Raw genomic sequence first — 16,993 nt, 5'->3', positions numbered from 1 at the left:
TACTCTTAAGTATTTAAACTACAAGTAGAGTGTTGAGACATACAAAACATTAAACAGAAGGAATCTGAACCATGAGAATGAGATAATCTCAAAAGGACTTGGCTCTATTTGCATGTACTGCCTCTAATCTCTACAAGAGGACCACCAACTAACATTCTACTAAATATGCTTCGCATTTCAGGTATACAAAGGAGCTGTTAGAAGTTTTTTTTCCTTCTAATTTAAGACAGATCTACCCACCTAGTTACTGATTTCTCCCTTTCCCATCTTTTTAAGAGTTCTAGTTAAGGTGAGACCCTGAAAGCCCAATATAACAAGTGTTAAACGTACAAGCAGCAATTAATTTGGAATACCTATTGGAATCACTGGAACACATTTACTTGGGCCCTTTTACTCTTCCACACAGCACATTCACATGGACAGACTAAGGAAAAGGAGATGAAACTTAAATCAGCACATTATCGTTTGCTTTATTTTTCAAAAAAAAAAAACACCAAAAAACAGTAAGTTGGAATCTTCTGTTTTTCTTGACCATGACTCTCCCATCTCCCTTAACTAAAAGGGTACCTTAATAACAGCTAAGGTAAAAGATTATCCTGTCATTCAAGTAAGCTTCAACTGTTCTATGTATGCCTGAACACTTTTGAAGATTTCATGCCATGCAAGCTGTCTACAGTGCCTGTATCTCAAAGTTCTTGATTGCTTTTATCTTTAAAAGATTTTTCAGCTAATGTTAATTTGTGGCAATGCTTCTCAAGTGCTTGGCAAGTGTAAAATATTTTACTAGCCAAAACTAATTTTTACTTCCTTAAGATCATGTAATGGGAGTATCAGAGGACTGGCAGGAAGAACATGCAACAAGCAGTTAAGTGTTTATAGGTTCCAAACTCAATGCTAGCCTTCCAAGCCTGTCGTCCCTACAGTGTCCACTTGTGCAGATCCCCAAGGTGAACTGAACATTCACAGTAATAACTGCTGTGCCACTGGTGCAGCACTGATTTTAACTCAAGCATTTAAGGAACTGAACCTGAACCTTTCCATATCCATCTGCCTGGACTGTTATGCTATCACTTTCAACTGTTTCTCATACCAACGAATCCCATTTTATTTAAAAGCAAAACCCCTTTCCTTGTCAAGATCCAAGTTTATGTTGATTCCTAGTGTAAGGAGAAAAAAATTACAATATTCGTAACTAGAACTGACTACATTAAGTACATGATTAAGTTCTTGTCCCAATAACTCATCTAACCAGAGATTACAGATGTCCTGGCCTAACAGTTACCTACAACATTTACTCCCGTAATATTGGGCCCCCAATTACAAGGGAAACCACCACCTGTCTACATGTCAAACAGTACTTTTTCAGCTTCTCAGTGGACAGCACATTCTCAGCCTGATCACACCATGTACAGGTGTTACCTTTTTGAGTATTCTAGGTTAACCTTTTGAGTAATATTTCTACCTATTTTCAGTTTACTATTTCTCATGGACTTCATTCCTTGGGCAAACTAAACAGTAACCTATCACCTGAATCTCTGATTGGCTAGGATGTGAAAGTATATATATGTATGTATGTATATACTCTCACTTAAGTGTTTATCTTAGTTAGCCATTACCCTCCTACCTAAAGCTATTTTCTGAGGTCCACGTATTTCCATGGTTCAAAGTCACAACTGTGACCACCAAGATTAGCAGAATTTAAAAATTAGGTTATTACCTGTTCAAATGTATAAGCTTGTAATTTAAAATTAATGTTAAGGTCATGGCTTTTAATTTTTTGTATTGCAACACACTCAAGGACACACACTACAACCAACCAGTCCAGTAGGTCATTTCCAAATTAATTCTTAAGTATTTACTTTTTTATTATCAAGGTTAATAAGGACTAGTTAAGATAAATGTCACTTCAACAGTAGTTAGGGGAACAATGTATTTTTATTGTCTTGTAATCATGTACATGTAGTACGATTAATAGTACTAAGTTAAAAATTGGGCATTAGAACACCCCCAAATAAAACTCTAGGCACTAAACTGGCTACATCTATTACCTGCATGTTTGAGTATAGGAGTTGGGGGCTGATGGCCAAAAAGTCACATCTCAAAATGATACAAGGAAAAGGCTCTCCACTATCACAAAATTATTGCACTCTCAACTATTTTAAGGCAACTAATGATTTTAAGAGACTGAAGTTTACATGAGTAGTAAATCCCAACCTTTAAGAGATCTGAAGCAGCTGCTAAGCTTCTTAAAGCTCTAATGGTTCCTTAAAACTCATGTGTAAGAAAGTTCCAATACATAAACTAAGCATTGCAACTTACTGCCAGGTCATTATCATACATCCTTACTTTCATTAAGTATTACTAAAATGTTAAAATCTAAACCCATTTTTGAGCTCCAGAGCCCCAGAAATATGAACAAGTTTAGATTCAAACATCTTAAGAATTTTAGAAAAATGGCTTCAGAAGAATCGGGTTCCTTCCAAAATGAGTCTTCTGGGTGGTTGAAAAGTGGATGACTTTTCTGTCCTACAGACTCCACTTTTTTTTAAAAAGAGACATTTTAAGTTATATGTGAATTATGAAAACTGAAATGTTTTGTGTGTCAAATACCAAAAACTTCAGCTTGGACTACCAAGATACAAGTTTATACCTTCCTTAATTTCTCCTTAATATATTTATCCTGATTTTGGCTTTCAAAACACATCAGAAACACGCTTCCAGATCTACAATCTTCCTATGTAAAAGGTGTTTGCACCACTGCCTTAAATACTATCAAAATATTGTTTGTGCAATGGAACCTGTTAAAAAACAATCCTAGGATAAAAAGCCTGTTCATATATTAAGTTCATAGGAAATCATGTCAATTCAACTTCCACACCTGAGGCATACGCAGCACACAATCTTTCCTTGAATGTAAATTCCTCAAGAGTTGAAAAATACTGAGTCATCTTTCCCTGAAAAAAATTGTTTTTAAGCTTAATACCTGTTACTAGCATTTAAAACTAGTTTCATTTATTTTCAGACAGGATCCTAAGGCAAATGAGAGCTTGTTTTCTACATTTAACCTAGCTTGTCACTTCAGTGTCAAACTGGTTGGACTCAGCCTTCATCCTAAGATCTCACCTTGCTGTTTGTGTATTAGGGCCACAAGTCAAGTCTCAGGCTCTTCAGTCAGAGCTGGAGCTCTCCACCCAAGGCCAGGTATGAGCAACAAGATGTAACCAACCAACAGAGATAACTTTTTGCAGTTTCAACTTTTATCATTTCTATCTTTATGCTGTTTTTGTACAAATAACCAATCTAATCCAATTCTTGTCTCAGGATGATTGTAAGTATAATCAACTATATACAGAAGTTTCTAGTGACAGCATCTCTTAAACAACAGTCTCACAGGTGAGACTTTTCTAAGAAAAGTGAGTTTTCTAAGGTGTAGTTGGGACATTTGTTCAGAAATTTATCCAGTTTTGCTTGCCATAGAGGGGATATAGGCAAGGGGAGAGGTACAGTAAACCAAGTTTTTTGTTTATTGATCTTGTTCTGCCAAACTTGGCATCAACTTTTTCTCTTGCTTGCTATATGGTGCACTCCCTCCTAATTTCTTATATATTCTCCAGATTTGTTTCATTTTATACAAATGAAGACAGTAATAGTTAACAGTAATTCTGACCTTGAAAATGCTTCTTAAAACCTAACATTTTCTATCAACAGTCTTATCTCTTTCCCAAATTTTCTGTGCTACACAGGCACAACAAGCCTACAGAATTGTCCCCTGGCCATCACTTTCCCATTGCAATGATTAGAGTAGCAAAATACACAATTTTGAACTAGAAAGTATATCCAACGTTTTTCAATAGTACTTAAAACATTTAGGACACCTAAACACTGATTAGCAACAAAGCTTACTTTTTCCCCCTGGACAAGTCTATGCAATCCTAGTAATACTGATGCATCCTGAAAAGTAGGCTCATGCAGATAGTTGCAATTGCTAAAAAGACAAAAGCCCTTGAGGCACTATCTTATACTGTTAAGTATTCCTATGGTAAGTGTGTTATAACCAAAACATTCTCAACGGAACCTACACCATCATCTGAAACTTAACTCCAGCTCATCTTTCAGCAAGAAAATTTCTGACGTTAAAAATCTGACTTAAAATGGCTAAAACAAAAATCTAGGCAGTCAGAAAAATAAACAAACCTATACTTACCAGAAGAAACCTGTAACACCAATGAAACACTAAACTGATGTCAAGTTTTAGTTCTACAGTTTGACTCCTGATTCCTCACCTTAAGTGAGGGTCCTTTAGAAGATAAAGTGTTCTGTGCAAACCCAATAAAATTACAATTAGGGGATCTAATGTTATCACATAACTACAGTTAAGTTAGCAGTGTTGTGTAGTATTGACTGGCTTGCATGATGGCTTCTAAAAGCATCTGTTCCCAGAGTTTCATGTATTATATAGATGTAAATATAATTATCAGTTGAGGACAGCCATTAGCATTTTCTAAAGATGGTAAACTGAGTGTTAACTTCTCCCAGCCAGTACCTTTTCCCCTCATTAAATGTTTAAAGTCATCTGGGGGGAGGGGAAGGGAAGAGTTCAACTTCATAATTTTAAGTCAATTGTCAATATACATTTAAGTTTTTAAAACCTAAATGTTCCAAGTGCAGAGTAAAGAATAAGCTGTCCAGAAAGCACACACTTAAATTTTCTCCTCTTGGGAGTTTCATAAAGGGATTTTGAACCTTGATGGCGAGAATCCCAAAACAAGAGTAAAATGAATTCTTTTTATTGCAAACAAACGTCTAAATTAATTTCTCCACCCACTTTCTTTAGAAAGAAAAAGAAATCAGCAGGCTAAGGAGATACCCATTCAAGAACTGACATGATTAAAAATTAAGATATAAATGGGTGACTCACAATTTCATTAGCTTACAAAGATGGTGGAGTTAACTACTACAAGCACACTAGTTATACAGTATTTTGTGGGAGAAGGGCATACAGACATAGCTAACTTCATATAGATCCCATTAGACAACTGGATTTACAACAAGTTTTTTTAATAAGAAATGGGCAAAGCCAGCTTTCTTTTCAGAATCAAAATGCAGAACAAATGGAAAAATTATGGTACTTAAACCTTCACAAGTTTGAGCCTCCACAAATAATGCAACCAAGTTTTACATTTTTTAACAGCCCTTCTACATACACTCCATCTTCTCTATCTTAGTTCCAAATTTTATCTTCATTCCCAAATATGCCAATTCCATTGTTACTTAAAAAGAAAGAGCCTTCCCAGTTACTGTCAAAAACTACTATTTAGCTTACCCCTCCACTACTCAGCAAACTACAGAGAGGATGGAGTGTAATATGAGCAGTACAGAGTCTTATGCAATTCATGAGGACCACTAAGTCCTTACATGAATCTGGTTGCTAACATTTCTATTATATTGTGACAATGACTCCCGACTGTTATCTCTGTGAGAAATGGGGGGGAGTAAATTCTTAATAAAAGACACCAGGTACAAAGCAACATTTTACTTTTGTTGTGATAAAAAAAAAGTCACATTTTACAGATAAAATGTAGAACCCTGAAATACTGACACATTCTCTTATCGTGCACAATGCTGAGGTTCTCTTACGATTCACTTTAAAACTGCAATTAAAAATGTACAAAAAAGAAAAGAAAAAAAAAAATCAACCCACAAAGCTTCTAAAAAAGGAACCCGCAGGCACTTCCTCTTGTGGAATGTTTAAAAAGTTAGCCTACTAAAGAAAACAGTCGACTTCTTGTGAAGGTTTTGGAGAAATATGTATCAGTTCGTTTTATTTGGGTATTCAATAATATCCTTGGTGATAATGCTGACTCCATGGCTTCTGACCCCAGAATTGCTGTAAGAGAAAATTTTTTTTTTAAAGAAAAAACATCAATAAGCCACTCAAATTGCTTTTAGGAAATGACAATCTAATTCAGAGTAACTGCTGGAAACAAATTTATACCTGTCATTCTTCTGATTTATCAAGCCAGATTTAGTTAGTATTAACATCCCATTATCAATACACATTACAAAAGGAAACACATTACAACTTCGGTTAGTTTATACAATTAAGGCTATCAGTAAAAAAAAAAAGCCATATAAATTAAATATTACTTTATTTAAAAAATATTAAGTTACAGCAAACTCCAACCTATCTCGCCTTCAAAAGATAGTATACAGCTACAACTGCAATACAACTCACAGCTTGCCCTGTAATACTTCTTTATAAACACTTTGATCCCTGGACAAGATCTTTTTTCAAGATTGATTCTTATGAACTCAAAATACAATTAAATGTACATAAAAGCACATAAGGAATTACTTACACCCTGCTGCCACTGGTTGTAGCCCTGAGATTGATTTTTGTAGCCACGATTGTTTCCTCGTCCTCTGAAGTTCTACAGAAAAGAAAAAAAATCTTTAAAGAACTCAGAACACAAGTTGTTAGGTTTATCCAAGGGGCAGGGGGAAAAGAGGTGACACAGCTGCAGAAATGGACGGATGGGCAGTCAGCCATGAACCTGAGCACTCTGCTGGGTTTCCTTTCAGGTGATTAACTTATTCACTATGAGACATCACACCTGACTTGCTCCTAATAACAGTTAATGCACCTAAAAGTTAACATTAATGAATTTTATGCATTTTACCGTAATTATGCATATACACTGTATTCTTAACTCTTAACTGAGGCTGCCCATCATATTTAACCTTTTACACTATATTATATAGAAAATCAGCATCTGCAAAGATCGTAAATGGTTACCTGGTTGTAGTTCCCTCTGTTAGGCATTCCCCCTCTGTTGTAGTTCCCTCTGTTTGAGTAGCCGCCACGGCTGGGAAAGACAGGGCCGCGAGGGTACGGATAGCCAATGCCACCACTGCCGCCGCCACCGCCTCCTCTCTGCGGCATACTGCCCCTCCTGTTATATCCACCTCGATTCCCAGGAGCTAGAAAACAAGAAACGTTTCATTTAATAGTGTGTTGCTACCTTCTTTACATGAGACTTAGGGTTCTTTTGGACCATTCCTTCATTTTAGGAGAAAAATGTTTAACCATTCAACATAACCTAGATATGCTTACCAAGACAGCTAAGATAATGCACATCAAAAGCTTCCCATGTTAAATTCAGCTAAGTAATATACAGACCCAAACTAGAAGGGTACATTTGTTTCAACCTTGGACCAAATAATACTCAAAATTAACTTGCCTCCTCCTCTGAAATTTCCACCACGCATATTGAATCCACCACGTCCTCTATGGCCACCACCTCTGTTAAACTGGTTCTTGCCACTCTTATTTTTATTGCTCTTCTTTGAGCCTGTGTTCTGTTTCTTTTCCGGTGGAAGAGCCTTTTTGCTTTCTTCCTTATATTGCTCCAAAAGTTTCTGGGCTTCTTCCTTCTGAAGTTCAACATAGGTTATTTCATCAAAGCACTCAGCTACTTCTGGCAGAGTAAAGTTTCCTGCAAAACATAAAATCATATTAACCTACAAACCCACTACATACACGTTCACAACCCTAAAGCCTGTAACTCTCAATCAGCTGTTAATTTTTGCAAAACACACAACACCTAGTCATATTTTAATTACATTTTCTTACAAACACAAGTTAAATATATATGTTCATTTACAGTTAATTTAACTCTTGAAACAGTTATTACTGACATAAAGTTAACAGATACAAATCACAGGATATTTAACATAATAGAACTTCATGCCTTTCATTTTGAGAACTGCATGTTCTGGTAGGTCTTTTCCCTCTACTTCTGCTTTCTTCTGTGTTCTTTGCTTATAGTCTTCATCTTTTGGGCAAACTACAACAGCTTTTCGTTGGAAGCCTGCAAAGAGGCACATTTTTCTTCTCTGGGCAGCAGCAGACACATTTGTCTTTCAGAAAAAGAAAAAAAAAAAAAAGTTTAAAACCCCAAACATTAATTCTACTATTATCAGTTTTTTCAACTTCAAACTTACAGCTTACCTGATCCAAAATGAAATTTCGCTTCTTACGGGCAGCAATCTCAATAAACTTTCCAAGACACTGTGGAGCTCTCTGCAACAGTGTGTTCAGTTTTCCAGTATCTGCCATTTGCTTCTTAAAACCTGCCACCTTTTTTTAAATTGAAAAAAAATTTAAACATTGCCTTTCCTCAATGCTACAAGAAAGGACATTTTATCCTGTAACACCACCCAATGCCAATCAGCTCGTCGTTATCTACTGGATAATTGAGTTTAAAAACTTCTACAGAAAATGGACTCTAGTCACTGGAAGGAAAGCAATTTACCTTACATGTAAAGCACCTACTTACATAAACATTTAACTGCCCAAACTCCTCTCTCTAAAATACTAAACAAAATGGATAAAAAACAAAAATATTACCTAGAATACCTTCTAGCTGAAATCAAGCCCATTTTACTTACCATCATTTTATCCATTATGGTGTTTGTTCCAAGAATGTTGTATTTACCAGGATTTTCTGCTGCATGTTTAGTAACCCAGGTAGTTTTTCCAGCTCCTGGCAAGCCAATCATCATAACCACCTACAATGGAAAGAATTCTTTAAATATTTTTTTTTAAATACACAAAAGCCCAGATTACACATTTGAACTTCCACAGCCTTTTAATGGGAACAAGTACAGCAGTAAATTAAACAGAACTTTAGCCAAGCTTCAAAAAAAATTTCTTTCCAGTGACTTACTTCACAATCTTTCTTCTCTTCAGGCCCCTTTGGTCCTCTAACTCGATCCTCCAAGGGGACATTCTGGATAAAAGTATAGTCTTCAGGTATTGGAAAATATGGCTTTTCCTTCTGACCAAAATTAAATTCAACTGCACAGTTGTGGCACAGAACATGTGGGAAGAGTGGTCGTCCAGCAAGAACTTCCTTACTGATTTTGAAGGCAATGCCAAGATCTTGTCCATTCTTTGCATAAGAGAGTTCTACTTCATCACTTTCAAAGTTCTGTTAATCGGAGGGAAAAATTAATGGGTTTTAATCTGCTTCTTGTAACACTTCTTAAAAAAAAAAAAAAAAAAAAAAACCTAGGAGTACAGCAGGTTATATGTTTAAATAGCTTGGTGTGAACAATTAAAGCACCTATGTCCACAAACATAAATTAATACTACCCAAAAAGACTAGATTTTTGGATCAACTTCACATTAAGTTTTCAGTCAAAATGAATCAGTAATTGAAAGTTGATATTGATATAACTTTAAAATAATCTTATCTAATAACTTTCCATTTACATAGAAATTTAGCTATGACTTACAGCAAAACACGTAATCACATCATTTTCATCAAACTTCTCTCCATAATCTTCAGTCTCACAGTTGCATGTTTTTATTCCTTTTAAAGAATAGCCATAAGAAAATTCTTCTTCACCTAAGAAAATTATTAACTTAAATTAAATAGAGTCTCCAAAACAAACTGACCCATTATTTTTTTAAGATATAGGGTTCAAGAGTATACTATGCTGACTTTATATTAAATAAAAAAAAGCTAAGTGGTTATTTAACTAGTTGACAAATTGCATGACATGGTAACATTCTATTTGAACCATCAGCCATAAACCAAGTAACTATAAAGAAAAAAAAGCTACAATTTAGCCTGTGCTCATGTTACTATTATTCATCTCTTAAAAACAGGCAAAAAGGTTAGAATGCCTGCTAACTGCTGAAATCAAACCCTAAATACTCACGAGTACCAAGATACTCAAATGGAAACTTTACCAAGCAACATTCCACTTGTGGTTAGTGACCACCCAATCCGAACTTCATGTATATCAATATCTTTCGTATATAAATGCCTCACCGGGATCTTCTCTGTAACCTGAAAGTCAAAGATAAACTGTGAGCCAAGGAAAATAAACCCCTCAATCAATCCTGGTTTATTTCATTTGGGCAATGGGCTAATTCTTCTTCAGCTACTAAGTACAGACCACACCAATTTTACACTCCCCCCAACATTTACAAGAATTTCAAAAACTAAGGGCTTATAACTTGAAGCTGAAAATGTACTTGGTTGATTCACATTTAAAAGAAAATGTTGAAATTATATATTCTCAATACTCAAAACCAACTGAACTTTACTCTTTAACATGTTTTTCTCAGAACAAAAACTGGAGTCTAACCAAATTTTTTCAAACCTTTGGTTGGCCTTTCAAGTGCCTCATAAAAAATGAACACCCTAAATAAAAATTATGCTGGCTCTATCTATATGGCAACTTCTAATATAACAAACATCTTCAACTACTATAAAACATATGGTTAGTCCCTCTTGTAACCCACAAAAACTTGAAAAAATACAAGTTCCACTGATATCTAATAACATCAGGCAAAAACCTCACAAAGCTTAAGAAAAAAAGAACATCACAAAACTACTTTTACCTTCATCTCAAAACAGACTTTGCCTTTTGACACACCGTAAGATGCCCTTCCTCCAGCCCAAAGAAAAGCAAAACTCTCCATGGTAAGGGAAGAAGCACTGAGGCGATCTCTTGATATTTTAAAATGTAGATCACAATTATCTGCAATTATATCAAATGCTGTATTATTTCTTTTGATATCCACTATAAACATCTGCCATGTAGACAAAGCTGTTATTAAATTTTCACGTATTTCTGAATGCTGCTTACTACATTTTTGCAGATGCTGTTCTAATTTTCAGTTTAAACCCCACTCCCACCAAGTCATTCTTGCCAAATTATCAACTGAAGTGTACACTACCTATGCAGCTAACAAATATCAAGGTTTAGTATATGTGTATTTTAAGTATATAAAATAATCAAGACAATGTGACATTTATACATACCTGCTCTGCTCTTTACCTTGATTTAGAGGCAAGCAGTAGAGGATAGCAGGAAATCAAAGTGAAGCATGCCAGACCAGGTAGAATTTACCAGTGCCACAATAAAACTGAAGGGAGGCCATGACCAAGTATTTTAAAATAAAGAGTATGAGCTGTTGATTCTCACTTTACAGGGGTTCTAGATCTTAAACTCTTTGCTAAAACTTGTTAAGAAGGCAATCTCAGTCTATACAATATAAACCTGGTCATCAATGCTGTTATTACTACAGCATTTTAGGTCCCCTTTCCCCAGATTTGCCTGTTAATAAGAATGGAGGATTACACACTTTGGAGTAATCCAAATCCAAAACGACTTTAACCTAGCTACCTTTGGGTCACTGGCTCATTAGCATGCACCTTCTGAGTTCTCAGTGGAGGCAACACTAAATTAAGAAAGCTACTTTCCTAAGTTTTACTGGTGAGATGAAATTAAACCTACAGGCTGGAATTCCTTACATAACCTTTGCTCTTTACATTTCTGATAGAATGTTCAACAAATTATACTTGAACCCAATAATGCACTTAAATTAGTATCCCTTTTATAACAGCATTATCTTCCTAAATCACTGCTTCATAGCTCACCAATTTTATGCAACATAAAACATTCAACTACTCTTCCATATGCAGTTCAAAAAAAAAAAAGACTCCACTACATTGACTCTATGTAAACAGTATGTAATAAAAGACTTACATTTACACTACCATACACATCTAAATAAAATATGGATTCCAAAACCGGAGAATCTAAGATTCAACTCCTTAGATCTACAGGACAGGACGACACCTTACGTCTAAGCAATTATTTCTACCCTTTTTTCTGTTCATCATAAAATTGTACTTTCTGATCAAAATACTAAACCAATGACTTTGTATGTGAGAAAAATGAGGAAATCTGACTGCCAAGGCCCTTTTAGAGGTTTGCAATACTTCCTCATACTCAATTGCAACCCAACTGGGTAAAGTAGCAGTATTTACAGCGCTGCCATTGATACCATTCGCTGCTGAAGAAAGCTAGTGGCCCAGTGATAGCCCACTGCTGCTGCCCCAGGTCTTTGGAAGAAACCAACTTAGGTTAAAGCAGCAGCTACTGAACTGGAATTGAGAACAAAAGAGCAGTTATTGAGAAAGTAATATTACAATCTTTTAGAATAGGGAAAATAGTGATGTGCTAATGGGGAAGTCATTAATAAATACTTAACTGGCCCAAATAGCTCACTTAACAATTCCACCAATAAAAAAATGACAGTACTTTTATTGTAGACCCTAAAGGGACAAATTATAGGTAGTCTTACAAGTTTCCATTAGCTAGACAGTCAAATATTGGCATTCATTTCACATTCCTACAAATGAGAATTTTAAAATCATACCAAAAAATAATCAAATTGCTGGTGCCTCTAAAACTATCAATATAACTGCGAGACTAAATTAAGTGACCAGAATCTCAATAAAAGCCACCATCTTTCTAATTTTAAAAGAACCGTTCACACGCATTAAGTTTTCTAACATTTTGTAACCAAAAACCATATTTGATAACTGAGGGAGGAACGGGGAAGAAACAGCTTCACTTACAAGTATCAAGACAAACCACTGTGTCGTCGAAGTGTTCATCTTCTTCTTCAACAGGTGGCTGAGGAGATTTGGCTCTGAAAAGACAGAATTGTCTCCTGATACAACTTTCCCCACCAAAGAATAGTGAACAGGTGCCAAAACTAGGTTAGCATCCTCTACCTGCTATACTTGTTCTCTTCAATGTACTCAAAATAGCCACGGCCATGATCTTCTCGAGGTCTTTTAACACCTCTCTTTTTATCTCCGCCTTTCTGTTCTGTTTTGCCGTCTCCTACAACACATGACACCGCCGTATAAGACACCACGGCACGCCGCCACAACAAGCAGAAAATCCCTTTCTTGTTGGAGATTCCCTAAAACTCGACTTGTACATTGTGATTTCAATCAACGACTCAATTGCGAATTCAAACAATCTGCTTGGAATCGGTTTGGACTCAGTGACGCAGTCTAAGGACATTACTAATTTTGCCAGTCCACTCGAATATTCCAGAAAGCTAATGAAAATTTAGCGCGGCCCAGGCCCAGAGCCCACGTGTACCCCAGAGAGAGTTCAGGAAAGGGGGAGGGGCCGAAGCGCCCCGCCCGCACTCCCCTCCCTCCACCCGGGCCCGCGCTCCCCGCGGCCGCATTGTACTGCTCGCCGCGGGCCCCGCCCGGCCCCGCCCCGCCCGCCGGAAGTGACGTCACGCCGAGCCCGGCGCGCCTTGCACAATACCGCGGCCCGGAGCCGCCACGGCGCGCCGCCGGGGCCCCGGGCCTCCCCTCCCCCCGAGACATGTGCCCGCACCGCGCGCACGCAGCGCGACGGCGCCTCCGCGGCTCCTCCCCCTCCAGCGGCAGCTGCAGCCTCCCCCCTCCCCACCCCGGCTCTCCAGCCACATAATGGAGGCGCCGCCACCGCCGTCACACACCGAGCCGAGGCCTCACGCCTAACCCGGGATTCCCCGCGCCCCGCCCGCCCCCCCTCCAGCAGCCCCCGGGGGTGCTCCCTCCCGCGGCGGGTTTCCTCCCTCCCCCCTGCGGGGCTCCGGCAGGCCTGGGCACGGTCCCCACCCCGCGCGGGCCTCCCGCCGCGCGCAACCAACCACGCAGCACTCACCCGCCGCCGGAGCCCCGGGGCGACCGCCGCCTCCGCCGCCTTCCGCCTTCTTCTTACCTCCCGCCTGCTGCTGGCCCTGCCTCGCCCCGGGCGGCGCCACCGTCACCGCGAACAGCGACGTGGGGCCGCTGCTCTTCCCCGCGGCCTCCTTGGCGGCCCCGCGCTGCTGCTGGGGTTGTTGCTGCGGCGCCGCCGGCGGTTGAGGCTGCTGCTCCCCGTGCCCGTTCTCGTCGCCCGCGCCTTCTTCCTCTTCGCCGAGCTCATCCTCCCCTTCCTGGAAGCCCTGGTCGTCGCCGTTCTCGTCCTCCGAGGCGGCCTCTTCCTCCTCCATCGGGCCCGAGTCGGCCGCCCCCGCGGCGCCGTTCTCCTCCCCGAGCTCCATCTGGTCGCCATCCAAGGCGGCGATCCCTTCCTCCTCCTCCTCCTCTTCCTCCTCGTCGTCGTCGCCGCCAGCCGCGGCCTCCTGCTCGAGGCCTGCTCCCGAGCGCCCGGCGGAATCCCCGCCCAGGTCTAGGCTGCCGTTCCCGGGCTCCATGGCGGGGCGGCCCCCGGCCTCCTCGTCGTCCAGCGCGGCCTGGAGACGCTCCATGAGCTCGGCCTTGAGGCCCTTGTCGGACAGGCGCCGCTTCTTGAGCTCCTCCTTCAGCTCCGACACCTTCAGCTTTTTCACATTAACAGGCGAGGAACTCATGGTGAGGCCCCGATTCACCGCTAGGCGCTGGCTCAAACTCGGCTCCGCTCACTCGGCCACTGGCGGCGGCTGCGGCTGCTCCTCGGCCCGGGCGGCGGCTGCGGCTGCGGCTGGAGGTGGGTTCGTGCTGCAGAGCGGATCCGCCTGGTGTCGAACGGCGCCAATTCCTTTCACCGAGTTCGCGAGGGAGACGCGGAGACTCGCCTGGCGCGAGCGAGCACGCAACGTCCTCTCGCAGGGGCGGCACCGCGCACGTAATATAGCCGCCCCGCCTCTGCGCCGGCGGAGCGCCCGCGCTCGCCCCACCCCGCCCCGCCCGAGCGGCGGGCCGGGAGCGCGGCGCCGCGCACTGCGCTTCCAATTGGGGCCGAGCTAATGGAGGAGGTGGAAACCGCCTTCGGTTAAACCGACCCGCTGCAGCCTCTATTGGCCTTTCCAGCACTTTGGTGGCAATATTCGTTTATGCTCTTTGCCTTCCGGCCAGGAGGCTGCTTCGACCCAAATGCTTTCATCTTCAACTTGGTATTTTCAGCTGGAATCCGCCGCCTCTTCTTCCATTTTAGATTTATCTTATCTGTTTCTCCAGCTATTTGCTTAGAACCTTTAAAATTTTGATTTGATTTGTACAAGCTGACAGTCATTATACGCTGGGGAGTTTCTTCTGCTTAATAATTGGTTTGATTTTCCTAAATCCTAACTTGGGAGTTGAATTTTAGACTGAGAAAGGGCCTTTCTATTGTCTCTCCCATGACCTCTGATGCAGGGTTTGGGAGATCATGCTTATTTTTGAGGAGTGGCCTCCACTCCATACTGCAAAGCGGACTTTACAGGCCTTGTTATGGTACTAATAGCCAAAGAAGTTAGCCTCAGAATTGCAATTCTGTGTTTTCTTTATATCTACCAAGAAGACAGACCTCCTGTAAGATTTATTCTGTCCAATTTAGGACCTGGTCATGCAATTATGAAGTCCCCTTAACTAACAATGAGGATAAGACCCCAGCTAGGTCACACACTTTGATTCTGTTCCTACGGATATACTTTTGACAAAATTATGCCAAAGCTCTAATAAAAGCTCATGAAAAAATAAAAGGCTGTGATTTTGTGAAAAGAAAAATAACTATCACTCTCAAAGAGAAATGTTATTTTGGTGTGTCTTAGAAGTTTAATCTTTCCTTTTACTAAATAAGAGGTGTGTTAATGTTCTTCCAGTTTTCCAGAATTTAGATCTGTGATAGAGATGAATGTCTTAAACCCCAGAGAATCTGCACAACGGCTAGCCAGTGGTCTAGTCTAGTCTAAGGTAAACTACATTGCGTGGTGCTTTAGCTGGCCAAGCCTGCCCCAATTTTAATTCAAAATTTAGAAAAATACACATTTAACTTTCTCCCATAGTACGGTTTAACTGATTAGTAAATTTTATTTTTTAAGTTCTCTTCAATGGCTTTTAATTGAGAATCTTGTATTTTACAGTGCAGTCATATATGAAGATGAAACATTAACATTTGTGAAATGATTTGAGTTGAAATTAATGGATTATGTGCAGTACTAGTAATTCTCAGTTCAAGTTGATGGAGGCAGAAGGGATAGCACCCAAAATAGGAACTTCCAAACAGTGCCAAAAACTCATTTTAGCCTTTGGTTATAATATCCTGAGAGCTTACAAACAAGTGGCAGACTGAAATTTGAACTTTTCAGGTTCTTTGCCTTGTTCAAAATGGGAAAAGAATTACAGGGGGCCTTCCATGTTCACAAAATAAGTAATTAGTCCCCTAATGAATCAGAATTAAATATAGTAATTATGGTGATCATATAAGTTTATATGTCCTTAGATATGACTTACATATTTAAATGTTAGCGACATGAAAGCAATTTCTGTTTAACAGGAAAAAAACTAAATTGTGAAAATAAAGTTTATATACCTAAATATCAATTTATAACAATTATTCTTGGTATGTTAAATCAATTGTAAAAATAAACATGAAATATAACTTTAGATACTCCTTAGAAGAAAAGTTAAGACCTTTAGCTTAGCTTATTAAAAAACAGAGACATTAGTTTGCCGACAAAGGTACATCTAGTCAAGGCTACGTATGTAGTCATGTATGGATGAGAGAGTTGGATTATAAAGAAAGCTGAGCGCAGAAGAATTGATGCTTTTGAACCGTGATGTTGGAGTAGACTCTTGAGAGTCCCTTGGACTGCAAGGAGATCCAACCAGTCCATCCTAAAGGAGTTCAGTCCTGAATGTTCATTGGAAGGACTAATGTTGAAGCTGAAACTCCAATACTTTGGCCACCTGATGCGAAGAGCTGACTCATTTGAAAAGACCCTGATGCTGGGAAAAATTGAGGGCAGGAGGAGAAGGGGACGATAGAGGATGAGATGGTTGGATGGCATCACCGACTCAATGGACTTGAGTTTGGGTAAACTCCGGGAATTGGTGATGGACAGGGAGGCCTGGTGTGCTGTGATTCATGGGGTCGCAAAGAGTCAGACACGACTGAGCGACTGAACTGAGCTGAATAACTTTAGATGGGCATGAGAAAATGTCATGGCTTTGTCTCCAAGAGCTTTGTATCACTAAGATCATCCTCAGTCTGCTCATTACATGACCCAAGAACCCAGGTCCTCCTCCCACCACAGGCTTCTTTCATTACACTGGGCCTTCCAAGACAACATTCAACAGAAAAATTGTTTTTATAAATGCTCAAAGGGGCTTTCCTGGTGGCTCAGAGGTAAAGAATCAGCCAGCCAATG

General features: G+C 39.9%; 1 protein-coding gene across 2 annotated transcripts; it reads right to left on the bottom strand.

Annotated features, from left to right (window-relative positions):
- Window positions 1-4,771: 4,771 nt before the first annotated feature.
- On the bottom strand, window positions 4,772-14,480 carry HNRNPU (heterogeneous nuclear ribonucleoprotein U). 2 transcript variants are annotated; one of them, XM_061382461.1, is made up of 14 exons: window positions 13,546-14,480; window positions 12,606-12,717; window positions 12,447-12,520; window positions 10,418-10,557; window positions 9,761-9,860; window positions 9,301-9,413; window positions 8,730-8,993; window positions 8,452-8,571; window positions 8,012-8,140; window positions 7,752-7,920; window positions 7,242-7,496; window positions 6,797-6,981; window positions 6,360-6,431; window positions 4,772-5,887 (listed from the first exon to the last, which is right to left on the bottom strand). In XM_061382461.1, exons 1-14 carry the CDS (start codon window positions 14,234-14,236, stop codon window positions 5,834-5,836), a joined length of 2,478 nt encoding a protein of 825 aa, XP_061238445.1. In that variant the 5' UTR covers window positions 14,237-14,480; the 3' UTR covers window positions 4,772-5,833. The 2 variants fall into 2 exon arrangements, with proteins under 2 accessions (XP_061238445.1, XP_061238446.1); XM_061382462.1 differs by having other exon boundaries at window positions 13,603-14,479.
- Window positions 14,481-16,993: the final 2,513 nt, after the last annotated feature.

This window comes from Bos javanicus, chromosome 16 (genome assembly GCF_032452875.1).
Source record: "Bos javanicus breed banteng chromosome 16, ARS-OSU_banteng_1.0, whole genome shotgun sequence".
Taxonomy (NCBI): domain Eukaryota; kingdom Metazoa; phylum Chordata; class Mammalia; order Artiodactyla; family Bovidae; genus Bos; species Bos javanicus.
The sequence above is the reverse complement of the archived record's forward strand: the minus strand, read 5'-3'. Positions and strand labels throughout refer to the sequence as shown.